Here is a 12,646-nt window from a genome sequence, read left to right as displayed (position 1 = left end):
TTATTAACTGAGAATTATTATTTTTTAATTGACGAGTAGGAGCATCAGATAGGTAAATAAATGGATATATACCTTATTTATCTAAGGGGGAGCATGGGTGAGGGGAAACGAACTTCCTCTCCTTTCCTTACTGCCCAACAATCTGTCATTTTCCTGCCTAGCCTGGCCTGGCTTGCTTCCATGAGGGGAACGATAATGGGATGTAAAGTGTCTGAAGCGACAGACTGTGGGGGTAGCTTCCATGTGTGCAGGATGGGAGGTTTCAGCTTCCCTCACCTGTCCTTTTTGATATAAAAACGCAACTCTCCCCTGTATTACATGTGAATGCAGAGGAAAAGTAAGCACCGCATCACATCTAGTCCTGGAGGGCCACACGTTCCCCACGCCGTGCCTCCAATATCAAGGGCAGTATGCCTCTGTATGCCAGGTGCTGGGGAACATGGGTGGGAGCGTGCTGTTGCACTCATGTCCTGTTTGTGGGCCTCTGGTTGAGCCCTGTGTGAACAAAATGCTGGACTAGGTGGACCTTTGGTCTGATCCAGCATGGATCTTCTTACGTTCTTAACGTATTTCGAAATCTGGGTTAGCTTCCCCGGCGAATGGGGCTTGCTTGCCACCACCCTGTTTATCATTGTCTCTTTTAATGTGAATGAAGGACTGGATTCATATCTGCCTTACTAGACCAATTTACTAACCTTTTATGTTCTTATGGGGATAAACTTGGTGTAGTGAATTAGTTAGTGAGCAAAGAAGATGGGCTTCAGAGCATTCCTATATGCTGTTGGCAGCCACCTAGAGATCTGTGTAGCTTGGCCCAACCAGCAGCAATATAGTTAATAAAGAAAGTGGGCCTCTCACATGAGCTAGTTGGTATCAGGCAAGTACAGCTTCATATGTCAACAATTGCACATTGCTAAGCCTTTGCCCAATTACCTCACAAAGTGAAAGAGATAAGGGTGTCGTGGCTTGATTCACACAGGAGAGCCGAGAAACTCTCCCTCCCTCATTGGGGCCCTGTCCCCAGAGAAGGGGTGATTGATTTCCCAGCTTGCGATGCTTTGAGCACCTTTGGGGGAGAGACGCCCGCTTCTCTTGAATGTATGTGTGTGTGTGTGTGTGTGTGTGTGTATTGGCCTGCCGGCTTCTGAGAAGGGAGGGAGGCATCTAGCAGAGAAGCTTATAAGATCCAATTCACAGGCTTTGTGCTTTGGTCTCGCTCCAAGGGGAGTGCTGCCATCCTGGAGAACTTTTGCTGGTCCTAGGAATGTCTTCTGTCTATCTTGGGGACTCAGATAGACATATCAGCTTGTGACAAGGCAAGAGTGCCTACTTTGTCAACTGATGAGAGACATGGGCTTTCTTTGCGTATTCATTCTGCATCTATTTTCTATCAATAAACTGTCATCCTTTTGCACAAGTGCCTTTGTTTCATCTTCATAATCAAAAGAATCTACTTTGACTGGGACCTGACAGAATCAGAACCCCAGATCAGTACACCAGTTATGTGCAACCCTATTTTGAACATTACTGCTTCTCCTGTAACTTCCCCATCCTCCTCCCCACTCCCCCGGAAAGGAGAGCCTTGGAAAATACTGTAAAAATCTGTAATGCCATGCCTATGGTGTTGTTGTGAGCTCTCTTGAAGGCACAGGCAGGTTAGAAATATTGTTAATAAAATTGGTTTCTAAAATCTTAATGTCTGCTGACTTTACACAACTGATGCGATAAGCTGAATGGTATGTGCAAAATGCAATTTTGAGATGGGTCAAAAACTCAGAATGCTGATAGTCAGCATTCGTTATTGTATTCCCCTCCAAAATGGGGAAACAGATATCTAAGTTCATTTGTTTGGTGGGCAAGTTGTGGCCCTCCAGAAGTTTGGCCTACAAATTGCCCACCCCTGGTTTAGGCAGATTACATACCTGCTTCCTAATTCCCCCAAATGTGGCACTGTCAGCATTCACAAGTGAGTCAGCTTTCACCAAACATCGACACATTTACTGTAAGGCATTGAACAGCTTGTGCCCCAGTAAACCACTGAACCAATTTAGATACTTCAGGAAAAGGTGCTTGCTTCAGTCTTCTGCATGACTATATGACCTCCCAGAATGCACATGGGGAGAACTGCATATTATGATTGCACAAACTGCACTGGGAGATGCGACATGAGTTCTTTCAAATGAACAGCCCCACGCTCACACACACACTTTCTGAGATAGTACGGCTAAACAGAGGCTGTACCACATACCCTTCTGGGTGCTTTTATCTAGCTCACTTTAAAGATTGTAAAACGTTCTGCACATTGTACATGGTGCATAAACAATTGGTAGCATGGGATTACTTGTGTGTTAGTTTGAAACTGCTGTCAGAAATTAACGCCTGTCCCCTTTTGCATCTATTGGTTTAGATGTAATGTTGATGTTGGTGCACTCCCTGGCAAACAAGCAAACCGTTTGGAACTGCCCCTGGAGAGACAGCCGGGGTCCCTGTTGATGGTGATCTCTGTTGCTCCCTGCTCAGGAGTTTCGATCTCTGATTTGTGCCTTTGCCCACTGGGAGACCCCTGTGAGAAGAAACAGATTTCCCAGCGCTATGTGAGTTTGAATACTTTTCTTTTCCTTAAGGAAAATCATGGGGGTGGGGTGGGGGGAAGGGGTCCAGAAAAAGAGGTCAAAGCCCAGATCCTAACTGCAAGCCTGTTAATTGCGTGGGGTGGGAGGAATAAATGACACACTAAATATTAGGGCTAGTGTGATGGATCAGTTGTCTGTACAGTTAGCCTCCATGGTTGGTTTGCATTTGACGGTTCTTAAAGTAGTAATTTCCTTTTCCTATTCTAGAGCAGGAGACAGATAGGCAGATCATTCTCCTTCGTTCCCACATATTTGTATCGACTCTATTTTGCTCTTCCTGGGTGTCTATTTGCTGTTACATCAAGTTTGCTTAACCATTAGAACAGGGGTGGGCAAATTATAACCCTCCATGTGTTGTTGGACTACAACTTCCATCAGGCCTAGCTAGCATAGCCAATGGTTGGGTTGTGGGAGTTGCAGTCCAACAGCATCTGCACTAGACTATCCAGCAGGAAGAACCTGTGCCACGTGAGCGTGTAGGTAGGGCATTGTAGGTTAAAATACTTCCCCCTGGGGAAAAGGGTTCCAGGGTTCTAGAAAACAAGCATGCCAGAGAGACGAGTGCAGCTTAGCCCTCTCCCTGTCATGCTATGTTTCTGTGTGCAAGGATCCATTACTAACAATAGCAACATATTACAACTAGGGGAGCATTCAGATATGCAGGCTGCATTCTCTTCACCCCCTACAGAGGTGCAGTCCAGGAAAAGCTGATTGTAGAAACTGCCTGCTAATGTCCCAAAGTAAACATCGTAAGAGCGAACACCATCGATTCCTAGAATCGGAGGGAGTCTGCATCACTCGAAGGAAGATTTGGATTCAGATGGGTCACGCAGGACACCCCACTTCAGGAGGAGCCCTTGACACCCCCTTCAATATCTTTCCAGCCTGAATATATTCAATTGTAATAAAATCACCACCAGAAAATTAAATTAGTCATGATTTGTTCATGGCACTTAGAGGTATTTGAGTCTTGAGTAGAAGGTGATGTAGATCACAGTGAGAAGGTTTCTGGTATTTTACTTATTAAGCTCGTGTCTAAATCCTTACTTAGTGTTGTGAAGAATTTGTTCTTAAAAGGCAGAATATAAATGTGTGAAATCAAAGAAATATTTTAAAAATATTTTTCGTTCTTCTAATAATGGCTTTATTTTCAGCGTATAAGGAATTCACTCCAGAACATAAAGGACATAGGATTCTTGCAAGTCAAACTTTTAAAAGCTGTTGATCTGTTAGCTGCAGATTTCTCAGGTATGAAATATTGCTTCTCTAAATGTTATTCTTTTTTCTGGATGTTCAAGTCCCCAGAGCTGAGATGAATTGGAATGGGAACCGATTTGTGCTTTTTCTTTTATTATGAAAAACAGAAAATAGCAGAGAGAATGCATACATAAAAGTGGCATATATAAATAGTGCATATCAGGTAGAGAATGTCTAATAAGGTCCATACAAATTCAGTTAACTGAACCTAACTAGACCATTCCATATTATAGACGGGAAATAGCACATCATGAAATGGGTCATTCCACAATGTGATAAAAGTGGGCCATTCTTTGAACAAATACATTCTTTTTTATGCATCTTTCTCTGTCCTGTCCAAAACAATTTGATACTGGTGGCACATTCCAGATTCTTAACAGAAACTCTACTCACAGAGTGTGTGTGGGATGGTGATGCTCCTTGCCGTGACAGTGACCGTGCTGACTTGGCTGCCTCCGTCTTCCTCCAAGATATTCCCTCACCATGATGGTACATGATGCCATAGCATGATTTTGAGGGGGCTTCTGGGAAAATAAATCTGGGCATCAGTTACCGAAGGGGGTGTTTCTGCTGGTGGATTTTGCCCTCTAACTCTCTGCACTCTCCCATTTGCTAAAATCACCTCCTGTCCCATTTTGAAATTTGCGAGTGTGCTGAAATTAGGGGGTGCATTTTGGATCAGCCCTCAAAAACCTTTGTTTTGGTTTTGTAAGCTGCAGTGAACCCCAAATTTCTGCCCTGGAGGTGGCTTCCAAACTAAACCGACACTGTGTTCTGTTCCCTCATTCTATTCCCCCTCCCCTCCCCGACATAAGGAGGCAGTATCATGAGTAGGGATGGGTGTGGAAGTGCATACTGAAATGCATGCATTTGGGAAAAATGCAGATTTTTAAAAAAAATGTGCACAAAAATGCATACAAATTTTCACGTGGACTTAAAAAAAAGCAATCTGATACAGAATCAGGAAGGAACAAACGTTAACATTGAAAACATAAGAGCCTGAATGAAATTGGGCTTGACAGATTTGCCTCTCCCTAATCCTGACGATTATTTTAGCTGCTGATGTTAGGAAAAATGCTGAAGATTCAATTTAATCTGCTGAACATGTAAATGAGCGGTGCAAGCAAGGATACAATTTGCATGAAACAGAGGCCTTCTTTTGAAACAGCTTGTTTCCTTGCGTCAGAGCCATTGTCCGCTTGCCCTTTCATAGCCCTCCATTAGCTGAGCAGAATTTAGCAATAGTTAAAATATTTTCTGTGACTTTTGCAACTCAAGCAAAAAATCATTTCTGAAAAGGCTATGGAAAGTTTGAAACAAGTGTTACCTGGCAGGTTACTGAGATACTGGCAAGTTTTTCTTCAGTGATCAAATACTTCAAAAATATCTGGTTGTTTTTTTTTCTTTTTCCCTTTCCAGGCAAAAGTGATCCCTTCTGTGTACTGGAGCTAGGGAATGGCAGACTTCAGAGTTACACGGTTTACAAAAACCTCAATCCAGAGTGGAACCAGGTCTTCACTTTGTAAGTAGATTTGCAACTGGAATGCATGATGTTAGGAATTACAAACACCTTTGTGAAATAGGCCAGCAGAGAAGTAGCCTGCTAGACAAGGTACCAAGTCTAAAAAGGGGGAAGGTACTTGTAGGCAGGTTTCTAAAAATAAAAATGTAGCATTGGGCACAGAATTCATTTTCCTCAGAATCTGAAGCATTTTTTAAAACAATGTTTGATGTCTTTTGGAGTCCCCATCCAAACCTCCCCAAAAGGGAAAAATGGTCTGCAAGTCCGTGGAATCCATGTGGCTCAGAAAAACTGGTCTGCAGTGGTATCTGCAGGTTTGATTCATAGAAATCCAAACTTATTTGAATCTGTTGCAGATTTCTCCATCACCCCTACTCTGAAGTGACCCAGGCCCCATCTGCATAAGCCATTTACTATGGGGCCGCTGCGATTTGAGGTCCTTCAGGACATACGATGCAGTCACCACTTGGCAGCCTAACATGGTTTTCACCCGGAAAATGTGGATTTCCAAAGACGCGTTTTGCTGTGATGTTTTTGGTTTGCTGCTGGTTTCTCGTGGTTGCGAGCTGTCTGTCCTTTCCCCGAACTGACTTCGTATTTTGTGGTGGGCATGTGGTAGGCATGCCTAGTGCTTGTGTCACTCTGTGACGCCCCTTCATTCTTCCCAGTTCCTCTGTGGCTGCACAGTTATAGAGGCATGGGGAAGTGTGCTCATTTCTCCAACCACACTTTCGCACACCTTCGCAGCTTCATATCTTCGCAATGACTGCTTTTGAGTCAGTGATCAAGGCCCAGGGGGAGGGGTCTTGGGAGAGCAGAAGGTCCAGGACCATTTTGGAATGATGGGTAAGCACTTACCTCTCAAGGGCACACGCCTTGGCGAACCATCGCGAGAGTCTTGGGCTGGAGAACTGCCAAATGAGGAATGGAGAGATACAAAAGAACTCCTAAAATACAAAACAGCCACTAAACCCCGAAGTGTCGCACCCCTACATGCCTGTGCAGCTGTGCATTTAAATGTAATGGTAAAAAAGGGGCAGCATGACTGCCACAGTTTACTTCACTTCAGCGGTTGTGTGTCAGGGCACAGCGGATGCTCCCATTGGAGAAGTCCACAGTAAAACATCCATGTACGGCAGCGGAAGCTAATTTGCAGCTGCAATGCTGCGCAGTTATGAGTATGATGGAGTGAAGGTTGAAAGCGGTGCCATGTAGATGGCTCCCCAGGCTTAATGAGCGAATATGTATTGTCAACTCTTTCTGTAACAGACGGAGCAAGTGTGTAGTCCTAACTCATCTCACCATGAATCTCTTTCCAGCCCTGTTAAAGACATCCATGATGTTCTAGAAGTGACAGTGTTTGATGAAGATGGAGATAAGCCTCCTGATTTCCTCGGAAAAGTTGCCATCCCTTTACTGTCTGTAAGTTATTATTGTTTGCTGCATGCATTGTTCCAGCCTTCATGGTTTCAAATGGGAGATGGCTGCATCACCTTCCTCTTGTAGCAACTTGGACAGAAATAAAAAAATAACCTTTTTTGATATATCTCACAAGGTTGTTGTTGTGAGGATAAAATGGAGAGGAGGATTATGTACATTGCCTTGGGTTCCTTAAGGAGGAAAAAGGCAGGATATAAATGTAATAAATAAATATATGTTTCATTCAGTTTTATGATGGGCCTTTCAAATGCTGTGATTAATTAAGAGAGAAAACCACTGATATAACTATGGTTCATGAGTGCTGTGGCCTGATTTCCTTTTGGAATATAGTATTTTGATATCTCTCCTTTCTTGTTGGTTTATTCACTTGTTCTTTCTTTCTTTCTTTCTTTCTTTCTTTCCAACTTCTAGGGGGAAAGAAAGAAACAATTATATATATATTACCTTCTAGGTAGTTTCTGGCTGTTTTTGCCAATTTATCAGTGAAGGCAGACATAGTATTTAAAGAGAATTCACAAAGTATTCTTCTCTTATATTGTGAGGATCCCTTCTTCCCAGTGCAGCAAGTTGAAGTTGCATGGCAGATGTACATACAGCGGAGTCAAATGCTGAGACAGCTGTCAGTCTTGCTGTAAGGTGGTCTGCCTGATTTTTTTTTTTTAAACCCTACTCAAATTCTATGTGTACTTTTATCTGGTTATATGTTCATCTCACACATTTTTGGAAAAAAAACCCATTGCAAGTCTTCAATACAGCTGTAAAGCTGGTTCTTTGCACTAGCCAGTTGGTGCCTTCCACAGTAGATTTTTTGCTGAAGATATTCAGAACTATCCACCCACCTCCCAGAGCTCAGCTCTGGACAGCAAAAAATATGTACGGAATGTGGTGTGGGCACCTCCAAACTATAACTACTGATCTATACATGTTTTATTTATGTATTTAAAATTATTTTTAGGCCACCTTTATGTGCGAAACCCTTATTTTCTTCCTTCCCAGCTCAGCCAACCAATGAGAGATATTTCCAGAATATTAGAACCAGTGTTACTTGTGATGCACAGGCTCAGCGCCCCATTGCCTCTGGTAAACAGCTTTTAGGTTTTAAGGTGTTCCAAGAACCTGCAAACCTGTTTGTTGGCAGATGATAGAAAGAAGAATGTGTTAACCAATCTTCTTCTCCTCCCAGTTTAGGCTACTTCTCTTGATTTTTGTAAATAACAAAGAGTCTTTTGTGACCTTAAAGATTAATAGATTTTCCACTGCATAAGCTCTGTTAGCATCCATGTCATCATATGCATGAAATGTTATCCTCAGTAAAAGTTAGGTTAAGAGATCAATCCTATGGTCCCTGGGTAAGCGTCCCAGGGATCAGAGGATGGCTCATATTCCCCCCTCTGAGGTCGGAGACAGTGCTTTGACCTCAGAAGGAGGAGTTGGAGATCCACATCTCCCGCCCCTGTCTGCCTGTTCACAGCCGGTATGGAGAGAACCATACCGGCTGCCTCGCTAATGTTGAAAAATCGACCTTGGAGAGGGAGAAAACAGGGCATTCTGGTGGGCGGGGAGGGGAGGAGACTGGGGAGGCCAGGATATGATTTCTTCGGAGCTTCCTCAAGCCTCCTTCCATCCATCTCCAAAGTGCCCTCGCTACATGGGCTGAAAAGTCCTCTACCGAAAAAAGTAGAGATCAGAGGATGAGGAAGCAAAGATCACCCCTGCCACTCCTCCTTCCCTGTCGACTTCAGCCCAGCAGGGCATAGGAATCTCAGAAGTTTCTCAGTCTGGGGGCTTCCAAGAAATGAGAATGCAGTCCATAGGACTGCACCTTTAACCTCTTGAATTTTAGTAGCTCTGGACTTTAACGACACTCTTACTGTTCACCTTGCTAGATTTTTAAGCAATCTGCAAATGTATAACTTTGTTTTTTTTGGGGGGGGATGTCAAGATGTGTTTTTTTTAAAGATGTAGTCTATAAATACTATAATTAAATATATAATCTGTAGAAGGTAATTAAAGAGATACATTTTGATTACCATCATTGAGAGAGACGCCACGTAAACTTAACAAGTGACACAAACGAATGGGGATTTTTATTTTTTGTTTTGTTTAAAAGGTTATGGTCTTTCAGCCATGAATACAAGATGCTTTAAATAGTGTCATCCCATTCATAAGGCTCTTCTTCACAACATCCTTGACTTCTTAGGCTGCATTTGACCCCCTTTCTAAGAGCCGTTTGATGCATGCGCTTTTTTTTTTTTTTTCGTTGAATGGCTATCGAAGCTTACATCGTGCGACGAACCGTTTGATGTTTACAGGGAAGGAACAACTCCTTAACATCTTTTATTCAATTTTTGATGACTCTGTTAATTTCTCCCCGAGTCCTCGTATCCCTGATGTTACTGGACGGGAGTGGTGTGAGCAGCTGGTCTCCTGGAGAGCCAGCGCCTGCCAAATGGTCTATGTGCGATGTAGCCGGCTGTGTGGGCTGACAGTGAGAAGATGTTAGGTTCTGATTTTTTTTCCTCTTGATTTTATAGACATTTGTCAAGTGTCCCTCAGGATTCACATAACAAGGCAGGCAGAGAAGGTAGCGGGAGGAAGGGGAAGCGTGTGCAGTGTCAGGGAAGTCTAAACTCTATTCTGTCTGGCTCTTTGTCCAAGGTGTTAAGAACAAACAACGCTTCTCTCAGGGATGGCCGGAGTGCAGTTGGTGGTCTGCAGAGTGCAGACCAGATCTGCCCCCACCCACAAGTCCACAACACTGCTTTGTTTGGGCTGCAGTGGTCCTAACCGCTTGAAGTCAAAGTGTGCTTAAATGCTTGCTCATGGTGTAAGCAAAATAAAAAATGAAAAATAAAAGAAGTTTCTCTTGTGTTCCATACTCAAAGGGTGGGATGTAGCTCAGTGCAGGGATGTATGAGAAATTAATTCCAGTTCAGTATCTATTTACCCAGTTTGCATCTCCCAAACTGAACGCAGACTCGAAAGCAATCTGCGGTTGAAGTCCGTGCACTTCTGAGCTTGTGATGTGATTCGCGGACAAAAGAAATGTGTTCGACAGCATGCAAATATTCAAAAAAAGCACATGAAAAATGTGTGCTTTTGAAAAATGCGCACAAGCATCCATTAATCAGTGGGAGAAGAATGCAACTATTTCAAAGACGCACATGATTGATGCGTACCTTTGGAAGAATCTGCGTGAAAATATGCACATATTTTGGTGCAAACAAAAAAAATCTATAACAGTTGCAATCTTATATGAACACAAGATGGAATGAGCTTTGAGGTAGAATTTTGAGAACTTGATGAGCTCACGTTTTGCTGATTCTCACATCCCTAGCTCAGTGACAGAGGACCTGCTTTGCATGCTGAGGATCTCAGGTTTAATTTGTGGCATCTTCAGCTCAAATGATTTTCGGTAGCGAGTTGGGAAAAATCTGAGAGCCAGTGCCCTAAAGATTAAGCACTGGCATAGATGAACTGATGTCCCAACGAAACGTGAGGCAGCTTCATAGGTAAATTGTGTTGCATAACTGTCTTTTTGGAAAAGTGAAAGACTCTTGCCTCCTGAAGGCACCTTTCATGGAGGAAGGTGATTCCTTAGAACGCCCCCTCCACACACCCCATAATCCCAGCATTGACCTTGTAGCATCCCATTCACACTTGTGAAGCCCATAGTGGTAGGCAAAGCCAGCTTCGCTCATCTGCAAAGATGTTGAATTATTTAGTCCCTCTGTTCACAGCTGGAGAATAGATTGGCATCCAAGGATACCTTTGGCCATTCATGTGATCAAACATTTGCCTCCAGGCTTTGGAACTATGGATTTTCCTGCACCCTATAAAGTGCAACCCAGAAAGCTATAGACTTTGATCTATAAAGCCTTGCACGGTGTGCCTGTCCCAGTATGAAACTACCCATCCCCTACAATCAACATCTGAGGCCCTCATCTGAGTGTTCCTCCAAGGGAGGTTCAGAGGGTGGCAACAAGGGAGAGGGCCTTCTCAGTGGTGGCCCCCTGACTGTGAAATGATCTCCCCAGTAAGCCCAGTTCAGTGCCAACATTGTCATCTTTTCGGTGCCACGTTTAGATACTACTCTCAGGCATTTTATGGCATATGATGGGGCTTCTTAATTTAGTTGTTTTACTGGGTCTTGGATTTTTAATTGTTTTTAGCTGTTTAAAATTATTTTATATCTTTGTATGTTTTAACCATTGCTGTGAGATGCCTTGAGTCTTTTTTTTAAAGAGAAAGGCATCTAATAAATGAAATGAATAGAAGTTTGCTCATTATTATTCAGTGACATTTTGTTGTTGTTGTTCAGTCGTGTCCGACTCTTCGTGACCCCGTGGAGCACAGCACGCCAGGCCTTCCTGTCCTGCGCTCTCTCCTGGAGCGTGCTCAAGTCCATATTCATTGCATCAGTGATGCTATCTAGCCATCTCATCCTCTGCCTCAGTGACATTTAGGTTGGTCCTAATGCATGTATTGCTCAACTGTGGGTTTTGAATTCTTTTCCCCCATGGACCAGCACAGCTGTCTATACATTTTAGCAGTGGGAAATAGCACTAATCATGATGTGTGGGTAGGGGGAGTGAATATGTTCACCATTAAAACATTTTGGGGGTAAAATTTTCACCCCTTCCTTGAATAATGAATTTCCTCTCAAAGATCAACATGGAAGACTATCTGTGCAGACCTTTGCTATGACCCTTTCTTGTGCTCCAGGGAACACTTGATAGACTAGGATTTTGCTGGACCGTTTTGTGGTGTGTCATCCGTAGCAGACACTGAATCTGCGTTGGAGCCAGGCTTGCATCTGAAGCACTTAAGTGAATGCAATGAGGGCAGGGGAAGGGGGAGAATTTGCCAAACCATTTCTCTTTTAGAGATGAGCCATGGAAAGCTCAATTTTACTCTGTAAGAGCCCTGTCTCCATGGTGTCCTGTACTGTATCAATCTCCGACTTTGACTATTTCATTAAAATTCTCAAACGGTCAGTAGGGTTGCTGCTTAATAGATTTAGCATTGGCTATCTGTAGCTATGCTGTACTCCCTCATGTCCATTTTACCTGGGATGTTCTGTACAAATGGTTCAGCAAATATATCTATTAGTCCTCGAGAAATCTGGCATGCTGTTGGATGAGATTTGACATCCTGTTGGGATGGTTAGATTGACATTTGGTTGAGCTTGGAGATCTCCATAGCAATATTTGTCTGTTCATATATTCAAAAGAGCTTCACATACATTATTTCAGTCATCCCTACAGCAACCTTGTAGGGTTGCCTGATATGGTTCTGATATTGTCAAGCCTAGGGGCAGAGGTGCAGCTCTGGATTTTTGTGAGGAAAGGTGAGATATAAAATATTTGGGTAAAGCTGACAGAGAGGGAGGGGGAGAGAGAGAGAGAGACACTTGTCCAAATTCATCTATTGAGTTTGTAGCTCTGAGATTTGAACTGTGTTTTAGTGTGTGTGCCCATCTGGGATCAGTAGTGAATCACAGTTCCCTGATGGGTGTCACATTGTGATTACATGTGTCTCTCATGATTGGACCACACATGCTTTGGATGAAGAAGGCCGAAGGCTTAATCCCTAGCATGCCCAGTTAAAAAAAAGAAAAAAAAAAAGATCAGGTAGTAGTTCATGTCTGGGACTGCTGATTGTCAGTTGGAATAGACAATACTGGGCTAAATGGACAAACATTCTGACTAGGAATGTATGAGAACTTAATTTTTGCTCGCAAAACATGTGAGCATGCCCTGTTTGAATCCCCAATATTTGCAAGTTGTCAAAT

General features: G+C 43.1%; 1 protein-coding gene across 1 annotated transcript in view; it reads left to right on the top strand.

Moving 5' to 3' along the window:
* The window catches only part of MCTP2 (multiple C2 and transmembrane domain containing 2), a 197,724-nt gene that overhangs the window by 90,465 nt on the left and 94,613 nt on the right, over positions 1 to 12,646 (top strand). Inside the window, exons 11-14 of the mRNA XM_084817427.1 lie at positions 2,408 to 2,594; positions 3,788 to 3,881; positions 5,310 to 5,412; positions 6,732 to 6,834. Of these exons, the coding sequence (XP_084673553.1) occupies positions 2,408 to 2,594; positions 3,788 to 3,881; positions 5,310 to 5,412; positions 6,732 to 6,834 (487 nt within the window). The remainder of the gene's footprint in view (positions 1 to 2,407; positions 2,595 to 3,787; positions 3,882 to 5,309; positions 5,413 to 6,731; positions 6,835 to 12,646) is intronic.

Source organism: Heloderma suspectum, chromosome 11 (genome assembly GCF_057233095.1).
Source record: "Heloderma suspectum isolate Gila_16-S chromosome 11, 16-S_ref, whole genome shotgun sequence".
Classification (NCBI taxonomy): Eukaryota; Metazoa; Chordata; class Lepidosauria; order Squamata; family Helodermatidae; genus Heloderma; species Heloderma suspectum.
The sequence above is the reverse complement of the archived record's forward strand: the minus strand, read 5'-3'. Positions and strand labels throughout refer to the sequence as shown.